The 20,765-nt window shown below is 38.6% G+C and overlaps 1 protein-coding gene across 1 annotated transcript; it reads left to right on the top strand.

Moving 5' to 3' along the window:
- The first annotated feature begins 264 nt into the window (after window positions 1-264).
- On the top strand, window positions 265-15,234 carry LOC139478899 (ribonuclease H1-like). The gene is made up of 8 exons (XM_071261574.1): window positions 265-400; window positions 1,832-1,923; window positions 3,275-3,544; window positions 8,703-8,820; window positions 9,267-9,321; window positions 10,342-10,426; window positions 11,290-11,414; window positions 12,747-15,234. Exons 1-8 carry the CDS (start codon window positions 276-278, stop codon window positions 12,834-12,836), a joined length of 960 nt encoding a protein of 319 aa, XP_071117675.1. The 5' UTR covers window positions 265-275; the 3' UTR covers window positions 12,837-15,234.
- The last annotated feature ends 5,531 nt before the right edge of the window (window positions 15,235-20,765 follow it).

Below are 20,765 nucleotides of genomic sequence, written 5' to 3'. Positions count from 1 at the left end.
ATACATTTACTCATACCGCATATAATCAAATAATATTTTCCATACCACATCATCGCTACATAGATCGATATATATAAACCATTTTCCCTTAAGAAATGATATATCTGTGCCATATGACATATATGTCATTTTTACATTTTAAAATGTGTTAGTTCTCTCAAAATATCTCCAAAAAGCAATATGGGAATCTAATATGTAAATGGTACAAAAATAATTCGCAGCAAAGAAAGTAAGTTGATAAGACAGCACCACGGGACCGAAGCTGTCTGCTACGAATGTCCTCGTGGACGCGAACTTTCGTTGTGGGCATAAACATCGCGACTAAAACTTACAATTTCCTTAGGAATAGTATGTTCTATGCTGTTAGAGTTGGTAGAAATCCAGGAATATACAGAACATGGTAATAGACGTTTTGTGACATGATTCAATAAGTCTGAAGTAGCCAAGTAAACTCGAACACAATATCGAAAGCAGGAAATATTTTAGGAAATACCGAAATTCGATCATTCATACGTCAGACGTTAGCTCAGAACGAGAAGTGTCTTGGACCTACAAGATCAAACAATGGTAACAGTAGCTTTCGTTCCCTCCATGAAATATAATGTTTTGACACTTTCAGAAAAGTATGCAAATAAGTTACCTGTGCAAACTTTACCCCCTAGTGGGCTAGTGTGAAGTGTGTAGCGTAGGCGTTAGCTATATCGAGCACAGGTCAGCGTGGACTAGAAAGGGAAATGTGATACACTTCTTGGCGCCAAAGGACAGAGGAAGGGAAAGGAACTACTGCACTCGGACTACATACATTTGTTGTGTATTGTTTGTATTACAGCTCGTAACTTTTGTTTGTTTGTTACAATTCCTTGCACGGGAATTTCAAGGGTGTGAAATATGGACAAGTCGAGATCGGTATAGGGGAGATAATCAGGATTTTTTTGATGACACTACATGTGCTTGGGTGTGGTTTCCTATTTTGGACACTAACAGTTGTGTCTTGTGCATTTACTGATATTTGACAGAAACTTGTGAGAATGTTATGATGTATTGTTATGAATATTGCTTACAGAACCCGTACCTTGGAAAATAAAGGTTCTCATGTGGATGTGTTTGTATGCCATCTGGGTACCTTTGCTAATGACACATTTTAGTGTTAATTACGAACTGTCATAGGCTATCATCATGTTAAATACATAAACTTAATAAAATCATGAATGTCAAATATAAAAAGAATTTGAAACTCTGCTGATGAATATATTATTTTAGAATTTACCATATGCCTCATGGTTTTGTTAGGATGCTCAATAGGTAATAGACCATGACCCAAACAAGATTGATAAAGAACTGAAATGATATATTCGAGACTACACAAACCCAACAGAATGAAAAATAATCATAAAATAGTTTGAAGAATATAAATTCTAAAATTGCGAACCTGCAGATGATGCACAACTAAAGATAATTTGTCATTGCTATATACTTTTAGCATGTTTAGACAAATTATTTTCATCCAAATAAAGATCCCATGAACATAATTTTCAAGATCATAATATTATATTATTAGTAGAAATATTATGCATTAAGCAAGCTAAAGACGCAGAGGCAGATGTGAGGTTTTGTTGCAGGTATGGAATTGAGCCTTCTTTGTTCAACAATTGATAATACTTTTTTTGTATGTCTTTCATCGAACAGCTAGGCACAAAGATTGCTTCAAGTAAGTTTGAAAGGCAGCTGATGTATTTTTGTCAAATATTTCTGAACACATGTTACCCGTTAGCCTTGTGGTCACAGAGTGGACAAAGCAACCTTTGTGTAGCATTGATCATTCATGTTTCAGGTTGGAGTGTAAGGCGCAAGTAGCTGAATTTCCTTGTGCAAGATACAAAAAATTTGCAACTGAGGATCTAGCCTGGGATTTTGTGAATTCAGGTGAGCAGAATTGGTAATCAAATTGCTTCATAAATAATACTTAGATATTTTATTGAATGAGTAGTGTTGTTCAACAGTGTTCTTTCATGCATAACTTAAAATCATTTGGTTTGTCAGCTTTGAAATGTATTATTTTCAGCATTAGTATACAAACTAGTGCAGTTAAAAAAATACTAGTGTCCACTAGTAGTGCAGATAATCAAATATTTGAAAAAAAAACTTTTTGTCAAAAGCACTAGCCATGCTTCAGCTGTACCTAAGAATAGGAGATAATTGAAATTGTTCTCAATGATTAGTGTTTACCCAATGATGCTGATCAAGTCATTATTATGTTGACAAATGTACTGAGATTTTGTCAGTATGGACAAATAAAATCAGTTGTTTAGCATATGGGTATGTCCATACTTTAATTGGCATTCTAGGAGTTGATCTAGGTAATCACAAGTACTGGTATGGATGTAACGGCTTGTTTTTTACATTTTATGGGATATTTTGGGCAGATTATTAAGCCAACATTTAAGGGACTGTCAAGCTTCAAAGTGTATTTACAGGATGGGATGTTTATGCATAAATTACAATAGGACTATGGCTTTGACTACAAAGGGAAGCCTGTTTGTACATACCCAGAAGCTATATCCTTTGGTAATCAAATGTGTACACACCACACCCTGTATATATATATACTCCTACCTGGACAATGTCTCTTTTGTTTGACAAACACTAGTCTCTGGTTTCTGCACAGAAATGTTATATATCCTGTAAATAAAGAATTGTAATCTCTGTCATTGCTTTTTATTAACTCAACTGGTCTAAGACCAGGAAAACTATCACATCCATTGTCAGAATGTCCTTCTGTAGCTTTATTTTAGATCTTCACAGTTTTCAAATAAACCACTGACCAATGATACTGAAACTGGACATTTTATCTCAACACCAGTGTTTCATAAGATTGTGATTTGTTTGTTTTTTAATCCAAACTGCAGTCATTAGTGCATGTATTTGGTATAATAGGATGTTTTATTCTGCTATATTCATGTTTCTTATAGACATGTATGTACAGTAATTTTGTGAAACAAATGGCTTTGGGACATTTTCATGATATTATCAACTTTTGATAGGATATCTTTAGTATCATCACCATATGACCCTTAGGACATTTAGGATGACAATCAGTCAATGTCCTGGGAAATGAACTCATCTGAAATCCTGATGTGTATATGTTAGTATAAATTGGAAAGTTTCCAAATCATGACATGTCACACAAGGTCTTTTTTATTTATTTTGGGTCTTTGTTTGTAAAATGATCCAAGCTAGAATGCTTTCATTACTTCCTTCTTCCATTTTTTCCCAGGTGAAAGAACCTTCTCTCATCACATTTTTCCTGTACCAAGTATGGCAGACTCAACAGCTCCTTTGAATGCAGTTCGCAAAACAGCCAAGAAATTACAGAGTCAGCATGAAGTGATGTTATCAACCTATGGGACACTGTGTGAGCAGATTGATTCCCTAGAAGAAGCAGTAGGGGGGTCCAGCCTTAAGCGATCCAGCTCTGATGGACCATCGGACAAGGGAAGCAAGAAACTCAAAACTGAAGACTCCTCTGATGCTACTGGCTGGTCTGGTGGGTGCAGTTTGGTTCATTTGTAAATTTGAAACATGACATAATTTGTTTCTTATCTTTGGACATGTCAGTCTCTAGTGTTCCTACCTTTATAAAGTTGACACTAATCTGAAGACCGAGTCCATTCTGTTCGATCTTTGCTGATAAATGTCATATGATAGCACTGAAACAGACCATAAATGATGCTAAGTTTGGCCTAGTGAACTCAATAGATTTTGGCACATACTGTTAATACACTGTTTGAAATTGAGAGAAAGTCACTTTGTCAATGTCATAGACTAAATGTTCAAATTGATCAAGTTAGTGGGTGCTTAACATCAAATACATGTAGTATGGCTAAAATCATCAGAGATTCCAGGAGCCTTCTGAATTTCTTACACTGTTCAGCTTGTGTGGGTAGGTGCTATTGGTAAAGTAAACTCTTTCTACTGAGTTGTGGAGAATACACATTATTTTTATGTTTTTTTGCATAAGCTACTTCCGCATTCTTTGCACATTTTACAACACTAATTTGAGGTGAAGATGGGTACTGAACATGGATAAAATTTGTCTACATTGTCGCCGTACTTAGACCATGGGCCACTGCTGATCCTCACGACCATTTGGTGTGATTGTCGTGGCTGTTGCAGTCATGATAAGCTATGTTCTAAGTGTTCCCACCTCATAGAGGCGCAGGTTTCAACATCACCCCTGGTCGATTGTGCAAGTTCGTCAGCTGCTACTACCAAGATACTATGGAGCCAGGATCTATCTGGTGCTTCTGACAGGGATCGCCATTCTTCATCACAGGGTCACTGTTCCAGTGATTGACTTTCGAGGGATCGCTGCTCTCGGGATCGACAACTGGGGAATTGTTCTTCTCGGGATCGCCGTCTTTCGGAGGATTATTCCTATGCTGACTCTGCTGAGCGATCATTGTCTCGATATCACTCCCCTTCTACAAGTTACTCAGTGCGTCGACAAAGTCGGCATCGTTCCCTTTCCTACAACTCCAACCATCAGCGACAAGACTTTCAGCGTTTGTCCCCGGACCACCTTCAGCACAGCGAATACAAGGATCGTCCACACAGCTGGGATCGATACCCCACACATCTGGATCCATATCATCATATGTTCGATTACCATATGTTCGATTTTAACCGGTTGATCGACTCCCTGAACTTCCAAATCAGAGCGACACACATTCCTGGAATCAACTGTGTCATAGCTGACTCTCTCTCCCAACCAGACCAACCCTCTCCAACGGAATAGCATCTCCACCTGACAAATTTCCTGTGGATTTGCCAACTTTGCACAAGCCCAGACATCAACCTCTCTGCAACCAGGTTCAGCGCTCAGCCATCTTGGTCATGTCACTCTGGCCATGTCGTGGAAGAACCTAATGCCTAAACCTTTCCCCCAACCCTCATTCCACCTCAGGTCATTCAGAAGGCCAACCACAGCTTCTATAGCTGGTATAGCTGGCAGAAAAAAAGTCTCACCGTCTGCCTCTGCAGGACGATCTTCTGCTCCAGCCTCACTCTCACCTACTGCATCCATCACCTGAAACCCTCCCATCTTTGTGTTTGGCACACCTCCAGAAGTCCCTTGTTGCCAAAGGGTATTCGTCTATGCAAAGAGAGTAGCCAAGACTATCACTGAGGCTCACCGTTCCCCCACTAAAGCCTATAACGACCATTATTGGAAAGCGTTTAAAGCCTACTGTTGTGCTTGTGACGTCTTCTAGATCTCAACAGGTTGCGGAGTATCTGCATCATCAATCGGCGCTCTACTCTGAAGCTTAAAAATTCTACTTTGGCTACTTATCTCACTGCAATCAACTCCGTCATTGTCACTACGACCAGATGAAAGATCACCACAGTCGCTGAGCTACAGTCCCTCATTCAGTTCTACATGCTGGCTGTGCAGTCGTCTTGCTTACAGCCACCCACTTGGGATCTTAACGTCAACCTCCATCATCTGGCCTCTGCAGAGTATGAACCACTTGCCAGGACTCGATTTAACTGTTTAAATCATGCACCAGTCTAACCTATTATTGAAAAGTGCAGGTAATCTTTATGTCTACATGCCCTAAGTGCATGTCAAAAATTTGTTTGTGTCTGACTAACCATCCCTTTTCCATACAACAACAATCTTAGGACACACTCAATAAACCTCTAAGTTTTAAGTACCATAATACATCACTAATCCCTGTGTTATGTGTAATTTGTCTTTCTTGGGTTTGACGTCATCAAACTGTGGGTACTTCAAGATTATGTGCATATATCCCTTTTTTGTTTAACAACAATACAGCAGGGTTAGAAACTACCAGTTTTTGTCCACTAGTCCTTATAATGATAACATATAGCAAAACCCTTAAAATTGGCCAATGTCTACTTGTCCTTAGGATACCTTTACCTTTGGCCAGTTTGGTAAGGACTACAGGACTAGCGCCAATTTCTAACGCTGATACAGTATTAATTTATGTAAAATCATAATATAGTCATCAGAGGTCTGAGATTTTATTTCTTTAGACTAGTTTATGCATCTGTCATGCTTATGTTTCAACTCTGATCAATTTTTGGGACGAGGGTGCAACCTGGTTTTGTCTGGTGCAACTAGGTTTTCATGTAAACATACACCTAGTGCATGTTGAATCAAATTCCTTAAATCAAGCCCTGATTTGCTAGGGAAGGACTTTAAGCTGATCCCCCCCCTAAGATGGTATTACTCCTGGCCCCTGCCACTGCTGCAAGAGTTAGTGAAATCCATGCTCTCATCGTTAACATGGTCAAATTTGAGAGAATACAGAATGGGAAGGTCTTTCTGTGCCTTCGCTGGGACTGTATCGCGAAGAATAAGCTTGCAGGACACCCAGACCACTCATTGGCATCCATCCTGAACCCAGATTACCTTGAAGTCACAACCTTATACCTGGTTAGAGAGTATCTACCTTGAGGCTAAATGGCCACTTCGGCTCGCCCATAAGAGACTCTTCATCCCCACGTCAACAGGGCCACCACTGAAGTCTTCCGTACTACAGTTTCCTTTTGGCTTTATTCGACTATCCTGCGGGTCTACGCATTCGCTGGATTGCCACTGCCTGTGACATCCAATCCTCATGAGACTAGAGCCATCGCCTCTACCATGGCCTGACACAGGAATTGCACCCTGTCTGTCATCATGGAGGGTTGTTTTGGGAAATCTGATACTGTCTTCACTTCCCACTATCTCTGTGACATCTCCATCACCAACATGCAGGGCCTCCACCATGTTTGGTTCGTTGGTCCTGGCGCAACAATTTATGACCACACACTAGGCCAGATAGACTGTTCTGGTATTGGTGCCTGCCATCCGGTACTCTGTATCCTGTATATACAGTAAAAATATTAGAATTGTCGCTCCTGTGTTTATTGTCTTTATAACCAGTGGAGGTCGAGCATCCTCGTCTGTAGAGACGCCGGTAGAATTTGCCCAAGGCGCGACCATTTTGGCAGTGTCCCTTTCCCTTACCCACTCATCTCTGCTTAAGAATGTGATGGTTTGATATTGGTTTGAAGATCCTCTTGTGGATGTTGTCGATCCTTCCTCTTCTCTCATCTTAACATGCTTCAATCCCGCAGGCATGGTTGATAGCTTTGAAGAAGCGGTAAAGGAGATACCAAGCTGCCTCACCCGATTGGCCGTTGGGGATAGTGGTGTTATCTGTGTTGTAGAACCGATTGCCTGGAGACCCCTTCCAGAGCAGTTATAAGTCATACGCTGAATTGAATCCTATTTAAGCAATTCGGTCATTCTTGCAACGATATCCTGCGTGAAAACATGTAACACGTCTTCTATCCAATTTCAGGTTGTTACGTATAGGAGAAACCATTTCTACGAGGGATTACCAGCGATTGTAAACCCTGACATGAGATGACATACCTCGGGGGCCATGGTCAGGGTTTACAACTGCTGGTAATCCCGAGGAGAAATGGTTTCTCCAACTTGTAAACCGACTCATCGCATAGACAATGTTTTTAATTAAATAACTGAAACAAAAATTCTCTAATGTATAACCTGTATTGGAGATGAAATATTGCCTGCAGTCATGAACTCGGTTCAATGAATCCGGTGACTTCAGCAAGTGGGTTTCGCAACGGTGCGAAATCTGCACGTGCCCCTCGCAATGGCACGAAATCTGCTCGTAGGCTGTTCGTAGTTTTTGTTCCATCAAGGGTTTACAATGATTGGCTTCCTCATGTCTGTCTCACGGTTGTAGTCTCTACAGGCTAGGGTATCTGTGACCCACCGTCCAACTGTGGGATTAATGCATTTTTTAAGATGGGATAAGTGTAAAAACTTATAAATATTACATTAAATTTTACATTTTAATAGTTAGCCTATTTCACATGTTATATGCCCCGCCCGTCTATTACCTACATAACAGCTCCTCTTGCCTGTCGGCTCTAAGAAATAGAATGGTGTGGCAGGGGTAGTCAGGTGATCAGATCGTGTAAGGTCAAAATGTATTAAGATTACAGTGCGTGACCCGTTTGTTGGGGTGGTGACTATGGTGTTCTGGGATGTGTTTTTAGAAGCTGGAAAATTTGTTCAAGCATGTTTCCACGTAAGGATAGAAAGAAGAAAAAAATGCAAAGTGTGAGATAGGATGAGTATATAAATAGAATATATACTCTGACCTGTGGTACCGCGGCTTTCATCATATCTCAGCATTTGTAATTTCTGGTAGTTCATGCAGGACACACATCCTAGCAGCTATTTACAAATGCAAATTAGTAACCAGGAAATGCTCGTTTCAAAAGTAATTTAAATTTCTGCAGAATGTTCCATCTACTGTAAGGATTTATTAACATGTTGATACTTACTTCCGACATCTTTTTAATATTGCCTTACCCCCATATATCTATGGACTATGATATAACATGCAGTTTACCAGGTAAATGCAAGGCCCGGTTTTCACTTGGCGCGACTTTTGTAAATAATGAACTTTTATCGGTGAAACATGCATTGTTAGATAAAATTAATGACATCTGATATAGAAAACATGAATAGTTCATGAAGGTTAGTGAGTGCGTTTTGTTCCGTGTAGCGTACATGACAAGTACCTGAGGTTGCAGGCTTAAATTTAGTGTAAAATTTATATTTCAGTGAATATTAAAATTTCTCCATAAACCAGGTACTCCATTCACGGACTCCAGTGCTCCCTCAGTCTACACTGATGGGGCATGTTTCAACAATGGAAAGAAAGGAGCAGTAGCTGGGATAGGGGTTTTCTGGGGCCCGGGACACAAGAAGTAAGTCCACAATAACTGTTGAGTGTGGATGGTTTTAACACAATCCTGAAAAAAGGAAGTGTTATTGCTTCAGTTTGTACTAATAGTTATAGGTAGCAAGATATCAGATAACATATTCCGTGGGGTATTTTTGTTTGTGGTGCAGAATAGACAGGTTGTAACATGACAAGTGGTGTAAAACTTTACCTGGCCTATGAAGTGACCACAAATAACATGTCTTCCTTTAGCCATGGACTGTGTGCATGAATTTCTCCTAAGCTATCAAAATGACTCTTGTGTTTGCATTTTTGTCGCACAATATGCAATTATCATGCAACAACAAAACGAACTACTTAAAAATCAACTAATATTGTTGAAAAATGAAAGGAAACATATACTTACATGTCTGTTATATATGGTATACTCTACTGGCATATTTACAGTATACTTGTGTCCTGTTTTTCCAGTAACTGTTCTGAAAGGTTGGGTGGCAGACCAACAAACAACAGAGCTGAGATACATGTGAGTACAGACAGTCATACTGTACAGATAATACCCCAATACACTTTCAAACAACGTTTTTCCGTTACGTATAAAGAACATCTGATGGCAGAAGGCACTTTTGACTGTTGTCTGTTATTATTAAAGTTCAGTCCATTGTAATCAGCTAGTCTTGTGTACCTTTAAAAGTTAAACATAGAGTGAAAGTCAGATTTGTTATTTGTTATACCCCTATTAAGTATCTTGCTATTCCATTGGTTAATCCGTACCAAGTGATGAAACAATACATTTCAATGTAGACATTGCAATCATGGGACTACACTGACCTTGAATATTGACTCTTCACATGATCAGTATTGACCTGTCATGTGATGAATATTGACTCGTCTGCTAGCAAACAAGATGGTGTCTGGTACGAACATTTAACAGTTCGCAGCTAAGTTACTGTAATGAAACGGAGAACGGTTTAAAGACTTCATAAACTTCAAACTAATTTCAATGTAACAAAACAAATGATTACTATTGACGAGGTCAATATCCGAAAACAAGGACCCTCTGACCCGACCCCCTCCAGCGGTCTGAACAGGCTCCCTCAGGGGTCGGGTCGGGTCGGGTCGGGTCATGGAGTCCTTGTTTTCGCATATTGACCTCGTCAAGAGTAATTATTTGTATGATATGTCTCAAGAACTGTTAGGCCCTGGAAATAATGTTTTCCTGAAGAAATGTTTTGAGATTCACTCTAGAAGTGTTCCATTTATTTTATCTGTATCGCCCCAATTATGTTTCTAGGTTTGTCAGCACCATGCCCCTGCTGATGGGTTTCACTGAACTGGTAAACTTCTAAGACCTGCATCACTTCGAGCTTTCCTCCCACATTAAGCTGACACGCCGCGATATATATGGAATACTATTAAAAGCGGCGTTAAACCCAACTCACTCACTCACTCACTATTTTATCTGTAGTTATGTATTGAGTAACTCCTAGTTGCACTTCTGTGTAGGATGAAAGCAATATGTGACTTACTGAAATGTTGTGTTCAGGCTGCAGTGAAGGCTGTGAAGCAGGCCAAATCCATGGGACACAAGAACCTGGTGATTAACACGGACAGTGAATTCCTTATCAACTGTGAGTTATTGTCCAGTTTATTTGCATATTATTTAACTGAACCAGAAATCATTTATGTAACTTTAGGGTTTGAGTTTGTGTTTGTTCTTGAACTTCAGGACATGTTTACAGTTTTATTTTTTTCATTAAGGAACATCAGGTCCTAGATAAATTCCGCATAGAAAATATCATTGAAAGGCTCGTTTTTTCCTGAAATATTAGTTGATTTAAATGTATCATTAATGTTAATAATGTTGGAGCCCCATGTAGAGGCGACATCCTCCGTGGCCTAATGGTAGAGTGTCCGCCCTGAAAGCTGAAGGTCCGTGGTTCGGTCCCTGACCACATCATACAAAGAGACGTTAAAAGATGGTACTTGTTGTTACCCTGTCTGGCACTTGGCATTAAGGGGCTAAAACAAGGACTGGTCGGCTCGGAGTCAGTATACTGTGTCTGAGTGGGGTATAAACTGCGGCATGGTATCTCAGTGAGCTAGCACTATAAATCGGCATCTGTCCGGACTAGTACAAGCAGCCACACACATACATACACGTGCATGCATGTCGCTATATATGTGCAATAATCTTGAACGCGATGTTAAACCCCATTTCACCTCACCTCACCTCACCTCACCTCACCTCACCTCACCTCACCCCATGTAGAGGCAGTGATGTTTCTAGTTTTAATGACTGGGTTTCATGGTATACAGATTTACAACTTATACACACAATACTTTTGTTATTCTATTCAATGTTGGTTTAGAATATGATATCTAAGGAAGTCTTACATTTAAAAGATAATCTAACATGCTTATGATTTGCAAGATAGCTGAGACTGTGTAGAGAAGATATTTGACATGTTAGCCAGTGCATGTTGATGTGCAGGTATCACCAAGTGGATAAAGGGATGGAAGAAGAAGGGGTGGAAGACCGCAGCTGGGTCGGATGTAGCCAATAAGGAGGACATCCAGACCCTGGACGAAGCCCTTCAAGGACTGAATGTCAAATGGGTGAGCAACAAGGCAACTCATTTCGGATCTCTACTGTAAATCTTCTACACAAGCATGATATGGATATAATTAGAACAGTAGAGCAAATAATACTTTATTTTTTATTGTTATATCTTATTAGCTGTGGCCCAGGAGAAACGATTGTGTTTGTTTGTTTGTTGTTTAACGCTGCACTCAGCAATATTCCAGCTATATGACGGTGGTCTGTAAAATAATCGAGTCTGGACCAGACAATCCAGTGATCGACATCATGAGCATCAACCAAGTCAGCGAGCCTGACCACCCGATCCCGTTAACGATTGTGTCATGTGTAAGGGACGGATATTGAGAGTAGTTGCCTATTACTATTATTATATTATACATTTATATTCTGCACTTATCCAGGTACTGGTATGTGCTCAAGTGCAGTTTATTTGTTCCCTGACCAGTGGGTCCATATGCATTCCAGTTTTCTTTCTGAACTCCCTGGGGAGTATACAACCAAACCTGCTTATGGGTGCTATAGAGTTTTTACATCCACCTCACCTATCAGGTTCCCATTGCACAGATCGATGCTCATGATGTCAATTACTGGATTGTCTCGTCCAGACTAAATTATTTTCAGGCCGCCGTCATAAAGCTGAAATATTGCTGAGTGCGGCGTTAAACAACAAACAAACAAACATTCCCTGCTGGGTGAACAGAGTCACTTGCCCAGGGTGACACCTCACGTTTTGACACTTGTGTTTCGGATGTATGAATGTATTTGTGTTTCCATCTGATCATCTACCACCAGATGAGTGGGTTCTTTTGAGTGCACAGGGTGAATATACTTTACATTAGGGTTAGTGACAACACTGTGAAGATGTTTTAAACATAGTTGGTCCATAGGCTGAATAGCAACCCGGGGACTTCTAGGATACGATCTCAGAACCTGGTGCTATCTAGCCTAGCCCTTTATACTGCTTGCCCACTCCGAACCATTATAAAACCAAATTCTCAGGAATAATGTATGGTTTTTTTTGTACAAACAAACTTTGACATAACTGATTTTGTAGATTCATTTACAGTCCTGATTGGTATTGTTGTTCGGTTTAGTGAAGTAAATGAGTTCTTAGTCACTGACATATCAGCAATAATGAGATCATTTTAGTTTTACTGAATTAAAGAGAAACATTTGCTCTGGTTAGTTTAGAAAAATAAAGACATTTTAACGGCTCACACCAGTTATGGGGGCTCTTTTCTAGAATGTTCAATGAACCACTGACATATAAGTTGATTGTATTGACAACAAGGAAGAGATTTCATTTCAAGGATTGAGTGAATGCTATAAACTTCTATACTTCGTTACAGATGCATGTTCGTGGACATCAAGGTGTCCCTGGAAATGAGGCCGCAGACAAACTTGCCAATGAGGGAGCCAGGAAACCCTCTGTTGACTAGCTGAAAACACATGCAGACAAAATGTAGCCGAACACTATGAGTACTTGTATTCAAATGAGAATGTGGTGATTGGTGTCTAAGCTTTCTGTTTCTACAGCTTACAAGTTATTGTACTTCTTTCTATATGATATGTCATCTGTAGGTAAAGTAGCATATAGGTATTGTAGGCTGCATGTGTTTGGTTGCATTTATTTTTATATGGATCCTTGATGCTTTTGCATGAAATATATATACTACTCAATTAAAACTTAAGGATCGGCCAATAATTTCATATTACAATAGTTTTAATCTGTCATAGCATTACAGATTAACTATAGCAATATGAAAGAATCGGGTGGTACTCAACTTTTTTTTAGTAGTATAGGTCATTTATTGTTATCAGCTTTCTCATTAAATCATACACAACTATCATGATATCATAGCTAGTTACCACTGCAGAATCTGGCAGGTTGATTGCAAACACTAATATCAGTATGCCAAAGAATATTCTTGCACAGGTGTTCTGAGAAATTTGGATAACTGTTATGGATGTTAATCCCATAACGCAGGTGGTTGGTAGCCTTGCAGCAAGTACACCAGTTACTCAGAGTCGAGAACAAACAGATAATAAACCCTGTATTACTCTACCACTGATATGATTTTGAACTACGATGCATGAATCTCCAGAGTGTTATACTGGTCATAATGGTTACATAAATGATTTGCATGGTCATATAGACATGTAATTTGTTATGGAGATTATATACTAGTTTATGTTTTTGTTTTATTGGAGTTGTACTTATTTACTTCATTCACAAATTATGAGTTGAAGTCCCTGTGTCTGTTAATCCTGTTTTAGGTTCGTAGACATTAACTTACTTGTAAACAGAGTTAAGAAGAACTTGCATTCCATTCCCGTACTACTGTGTTGAAGCAATTCTGTTTTGCATAGGAAGATGCATTTGTAGATGTGCCTTACCTTAACAACTTTTGCTTGCTAATTTTGTCAACAAGCAGGATAACTTACACACTCATCATGTTTTGTTGGTTGTTACTCTCAAAATTAGGCAATATTCCAGTGATAGGACGGTGACATCAAAGTAAATGAGTCTGGACTATTACAGTGCTTGACATCATGAGCGTTGACTTTAGCTGAATAATTTTTACATATTTTAAGCCATCAAGACATGAACTAAGTAAGATATACTCTGTTCTAAGTTCATTTTGTCTACCCCGCAGTGATGTAACTGGAAGATTAATAGCTGCCTAAAATTCTGCTCACTTTGAGAGATACCGTGTTCGACGTAATAAGCCCCAGGGCGCTCACAAAATTAGAATATAACTTTGGTGAGAGAAAAAAACAGTGTTGAAAGATCGTAAATTTCATGGTTTATGCTGACAGCCTGAAATGATACAAAAGAAAAATCTCTGCATATTATACACGACAAATATATTTTCAAGAATTTAATTGCCCATAATTAAGAGTGCATATTATAAACGAATAAATAAGTCTTGTGTACATTGATCAATGGGAAGGGGTGCTAATTGGGATTGTTCACTAGCCAATATATATGCAAATATCGCTCTGGGCGCTTATTAGAGCAGGGCATTTATTACGTCGAATACGGTAATAACAATGCTTCTTTTCTATCAACAAAGTTTATTATGTCAAGGAAAGGCATATCTGCATTGTCTGGTGATTCCTATGTACTGGCATGACTGCCTTGCTTACTGTGCTCTGCTTATTATGTGCAAATTATTAAATTGTGTTCAATATACATCCTGTCATGAACTGACATGGACATGGTTGCCTTTACTACTTTCAGCTCAAATTTGGGAAAAACTTATCAAAGAATCATTTCTTTAATCAGCTTTTTGAAGCACTGTTAATATATTGCAATACACTTTTGTGCACTGAATACTCACCATCGCATGTTATAATGATGTATCATGCGGATGAATGAAAGATATTTTGAACTCATGTTAGATTATTTTATTGCATTTATTTGTGAGGTAAGAATAAAACATTGTTTCTGATTTGAAAAAAGCATTAATGTGGATTAATGAGATATCTTTCCCCACTATTTAGGGCCTTCCCTTGTCACAATGCCAAACTTCGCCGATAGTTTACAAGACATTTATCATTTTGCTTTACATAATTGACCAAGAACAAATTGCACAAAAAAACCCAATTCTTTTGTCCTAGAATGAAATGGACTACCCAGAAAAGGATCTTCCAGGACTCCTGTTAACCTAGTCACATTAACCTGATCACATGGCGAAACCCTGCATTTAATGTCATGTTTATGGACACACAATGTTGCCTTACAAGTCATAGTTTGAATTTGCTTTGTTATGTCATATGGTTTGTTTTCATGTAGAAATAGTACAACTTCTTGAATAAACATTTTGACAAATACTGTTTTTTGCTTTATGGTGAAACTGTTTCTCATTATCGTTTAGTCAACAGGCATTTCAAATGGGCAGATTTCTTGGAGGATGTATTTTGAAAGCTCTGTTTCTTTGTTCAAGACGTATAGAAACATCCTAAGTTTGACATTAAGTGTAATCGTAGCATGTCCTTACGCCCTACAGACTAGTGGGTTTGAATCCCAGAATCACCCTGATGATTCCGGTTTGTCACAACCATAGTCATGCTTGTGGGTCTGACTTAAGTGGTCTAAGACCTACATTTCAGTCTTTTCTCAAACATTATGTGGGGCGGTCGGATAGCCAAGATGTTAAAGCGTTCGTTCGTCACTCCGAAGACCTGGGTTCGAGTCCCGACATCGATACAATGTGTGAAGCCCATTTCTGGTGTTCCCCACTGTGATATTGCTCAAATATTGCTAAAAGTGACGTATAACCATACTCACTCACTTACTCAAACAGTATGCAGCTCACTCCCTTTACTAAGAGGTGTTATTGATTCATAAAATCGCAGTTCTTGCAAGTTTTTATCAGGTCATTCCATAACATTGTACCTTAGTCTATCAGCTGACAGCTGATGTATGTACTTACTGATTACCCTAATTAGAAGGGCATAAATACATTACCTATTACTGAACATGGGCAGAAAACAGTAGACTAATTTCTTCATAAATCTGTTTACAGTGTAACATTACCAAACAAATACCTGCTTATATATATACTGGATACCTAATATTTAATCAGCACTCATAACGCTTTTATCAAATGACTTTCAAATAGGAGGAATATTTATGAGAAGGCCTACGTTTCCTGATGTCAAATGATCAACCATATCTTGAGTGACCAGTTCCTTTTCACATTTTGCAAACCAACATGCATGACATCGCTTCCAAGATTATAATGCACTACATACGCAAAGACAATCTAGGATTAAGCCAAATGACAGTCCCATTAATTTTGAAGACATTCAAACAAATCTGCTTGCTCAAGTTTACAATGTATATACCACAGGCAGGAAGCAGGAAAGTGATATTACTGAAACACCTGACCCATTATATAACATCACTATCCTGCTTCAAGGGCCTGTTGTATTATGTAACTTACTAGCTGTTAATGATAGCCCAAAGCACACAGATACATGTCTCTATTTACACATGATACAATCTACAACATCTAGGAATGAGCGTCAAACCGCGTGGTACCCTTATGTCTGGCAAGACGAAAGATTGTGAGCAAAAACACTTCAAAAGTTTTGACATGCCCCCTCACAGTCGCTTTTGTCAAGGGCAGATCACTCTAGTTCTACTCCCACGGATGTAAACAAGTTGTGAAAGCTTAGTACAGTCTCAATGACGATCAACACACCACGAACTCAAATAACGTGTACGCTATTGGAAAACAAGGCAAATGGAATGTGCAGTTGTGACTCCTAGATCTAGAGGGCGGCCTAAGCTGGAGGATTCACAAAAGAAGAATTCGGTGAAAGTAAGGAACAAAGTTACAAACAGTCGGCGGGTGTTCCTGGGAGATTCTGCAGCCACACGATGGAAGCGTTTGAAAAAACAACTGGGCGATGTCACCGACCAATGGCTTCCTAATCACTTGCTGGAAACACACGAAAAGATGTGTAAATGCTTGTAAGTGTATATTGCGTGAGAAGCTTCAAAACCTGCGACTCGAAGAGTTGTGAAAAAATATAGACTATATAGATCTTATCTAATGTTTAATCATTGATGTCTTCCTCGGAAAGACCAATTATGTCAAAGGAAAACCACAGGAACATAGTTGATATTTTTAGTAATATGGATCCATTTTTAGCTCATGAACGATATTTGAATAAACATCTATGCAAGTTAGTTCATTTAGCTTTGCGTGTCTAACCACGGACTTGTATACACGGTTATATATGTCCATGGTCTAACTAAAAATTAGCCATTTTTTACATGTCCACACAATTCCATTCCAAAAGGAAAAAGCCATTTTTGTTCGTAATTGTCAATTGAAATGGTATGTGCTGTAAGCATGGTAAATAATTGGTTCTCACAATAAATATTTGATGTTTTATTGATTATTACATTGCAATAGTGTGTGCGAACAATGCCCTTAGAATTCTGATCCATTATTAATGTAATCTACAGTGTTGCACACATACAGAGCATGCAGGTGAACTACAGAGCATTGTGTCCCTCTGTCCAGTCTTGTGTATGAACCTGTGATGTTATTTCAAGGCTCAGCCCTTATACTCTCCAGCTCCATCAGCGATAGAAACTAATGTTTTTATTTCACTATAGTCCTTTATAATTTCTTTGAGAGGCATCCTTTATAATGATAACGTATAACAAAATCTTTAAAAATGGCAAATTTCTACTAGACCTTACGAGACCTTAACTATTAGGCAGTTTGGCATGGACTATAGGACGAGTGACAATTCCTATCGCTGCCTCCATGTTACTAGTAAGTGAGTGAATTTGGATTCATATTATTGCTTTAAACCATTGACCTTAATGAAATTAACAATTCATGACACAGTAAGACGACGACACGTACGTTCTTTCGTTTCACAATGAAATGCTCAACATTTCTTGCCTTCTAAACATATTTTATTGCTTGAGCATTATGGCAAAATTACAATGTCTGAAGAATTCAGTTATTTATTACTCCGAGTAACAAGATGATTATGTTACTCAACTAGCTTCACCATTACTTATGAGAGCCTCATCTTGGCAAGTTGAATGTGTCAACAAAAAACTTCTTGATAGATAATGTTGTTTCAAAAAGGGCAAGTACCGTATTCGATGTAATAGCATCCAGGGCGCTCTGAAAATAAGAAATAGGGGGCTCTTATTAGAAAAAAAAATTGTTGAGAAAAAAAAAACAGAGTTGAAAGATCGTAAATTTCGTAGTTTATGCTGACAGCCTGACATGATACAAAAGGAAAGTATGTGCGTATCATACACGACAGATATATTTTCCAGAAATTAATTGCTCATAATTAAGGGTGCATAGAACACACAATTATTATCCACAAATAAATAACTTTGATAATCGGAAGGGATGCTAACTAGCCAATATATTAGTATATAGTGATAGTCGTGTATGTTCTTTTGAAGAATGTTACTCAAGTGCATGTTTGAGCATGAACCAAAAAGCAGACATATTGGCCTGCAAATCATGTAGTGAATAGATTATCTGCCACATCTCATTGATGGTCGAATTCGGTGACCTAGTTACCTCTTTATAGAACGATTTTATTTGCTTTTTATCATCTTTTGTCAAGATATCACATTGGTGAGTACATTTGTTTTCAAAATTTGTAATGAGGGATTATATCATTTAGGTTAATATAATATTATAACTTTTCCGAGCTTATTACGATTATTTGGAGCATGCATAAGACTTCTGTCCTGGATACTTGTAAGTAATATATTTTTCCTTCTTTGACTTACTAAGAGACATCATGAAGAGCTGTGACCTACACGATTATACCATGGAACCAAATGAACGTCAATATGACTCATCACAGATGGCAGCATTAGAAGATGAAGATCATCACCATGACAACCAGAACAAGGCGCAACACTTACCAAGGTCAAGCCAGGTGTTCATCACCATCTCTGATACACGTTTTGCTGATGAAGAAGAATGTGGGACACGGATTGATGTTGCAAGACCAAATAGGAAGGAGTTTGTTGGTGGTTTAAGAATTAATAACGTCACATCTGGACATTCCCACCGGTCCAATAAAAAGGCTAAATTAGACAGTGTTGTTAAGAAGCTGATGCATAAGTCAGGCCAACAGAACAGGCAGCAGTTGTGTAGTCAGACAGAAGACCAGTCTAACAAACAGCCTAGAGGATAGAATAGACAGATCCCAGTGCAGTATGGAATGTACATACTGAAAATTTGATATTGACTCATGGTCTTCATTGATGTGCAGCAAGTAATATTTGCAGATAAAAAGAATGTTATTTTCAATGTTTGGAGAGATGTTTGACATAGAACCCTGTTGGACCTTTCTGCTTATGCTTCTAGGCGACTTCACAATGTTCACCTTCAATCAATAAGGTCAGAACAAATAATCTCAGATTCTATTCTATGACATGTTAGACAACCATGTTTCAGTTCCTTAGATTTCAAACCCTAAGGAAAGAGAACTCTGGATGGAGAAGATACAGGGAAGATAACTCTTCATGGAGAAGATGCAGGGAAGACAACTCTTCATGGAGAAGATGCATGGGAAGACAACTCTTGGTGGAGAACCAGCTTACAAAGAGGGTTCCTGAGACATGGCAAAGATCTGACTCAAGAGAAATAACGTTATGTCAGTTCAGATTGCTTCTGTCAAGGAAAGCAACACAGATGAAGCTGCTCAGATCCTGGCCCCGTTCCACAAAGTGATCTTGGCGCTAAGGCGATCGTAACTCACATACTTTAACACAGACTTACGACTGTCGTAGCACTAAGATCGCTTTGTGGAACAGGGTCCTGGAGAATGAGATTATTTCATTGGAGGAAATGAAATAAGCGAGTCTTTCTTTGTTCTGCTGTTGGGCAGTAAGAAGTTTTACAATTGGGGAGTTGGATTTAGCAGAGATTTATAATGAGTATGATTATTTACCTTTTTGTGACCACCGGATATCATCCCTGTTTATAGTGTCTCATTAACACGTGCCTTTGATGTAGTCAGCATTGTACAACAGACTGCCCTTACTTGAGATCCTTTATTCTGGAAATATTTACATCGCTTTTTGTTTAAGGCCACATTGAACTGTTTCATTTAACTTATATCACCATAACAAGAAATGTATATATTGAAAACAAGTAAATTCAAGTTAATTTTTGATACTGGTGTCTTCTTTGATATTACAAAAAACATTTAAGCTGTCATGAATGACATGAATGGAAGACACTCATCCGTGTAGTTAACTGTTCTTTACCCCGTCCTGGTGCATAATGTTGTCAAGTGATATGTATTGGACATTTTATATTCTATTTTATTAACTGTTGAATAAACCACATCATATCTAAGACTGTTTGTATTTGTTACCATCCATATGTTGACTGGTCATAGACCAGCATGGCCAGTAGAGCTTTTGGACATGTGCTGTGACTGAATGGGATTATAAGGCTGTTAGGGACCGGTCATTACATTAACAGAAGTGAGCAAGGGACACATGTACAATCTTGGTCGATATATTTTGCAGCTTTCTGAAGTGAATCTCCATTGTTGCACAATTATGATTTTCCTCAGACCAGAAATCTTGCTTGCTTGTACTGTCAGAGTGACCTTGCTAAATACTACATTATTTCGGTAGCTTCATTGTATTTTAGAAGATAATTTGAAGTATTCAAGTTGACTTTTACATAGAAAACTCATAATCAATGCTCCCGTGAAGTGAATATTGTTATGGCATAAAAATAGAAATGATGAGGTTCGAACATACAATTACCCAAGTAATGCCCGAACGTCGCACAATATTTTGTCATTACATGGTTACTTCCCTTTGACCGTCCAATTAA

Source organism: Haliotis cracherodii, unplaced genomic scaffold, assembly GCF_022045235.1.
Source record: "Haliotis cracherodii isolate W230 unplaced genomic scaffold, xgHalCrac1.p SCAF_4, whole genome shotgun sequence".
NCBI classification, from domain to species: domain Eukaryota; kingdom Metazoa; phylum Mollusca; class Gastropoda; order Lepetellida; family Haliotidae; genus Haliotis; species Haliotis cracherodii.
Note: the sequence above shows the minus strand (reverse complement) of the source record. Positions and strands in the feature narration are given on the sequence as shown.

Coding starts and splice junctions, on each gene's coding strand:
- LOC139478899 (XM_071261574.1), top strand. CDS start 276: ATGTCCTCGTGGACGCGAACTTTCGTTGTGGGCATAAACATCGCGACT. Junction 1,924..3,274: donor CTGGGATTTTGTGAATTCAG/GTGAGCAGAATT, acceptor ATTTTTTCCCAG/GTGAAAGAACCTTCTCTCAT. Junction 8,821..9,266: donor TGGGGCCCGGGACACAAGAA/GTAAGTCCACAA, acceptor CTGTTTTTCCAG/TAACTGTTCTGAAAGGTTGG.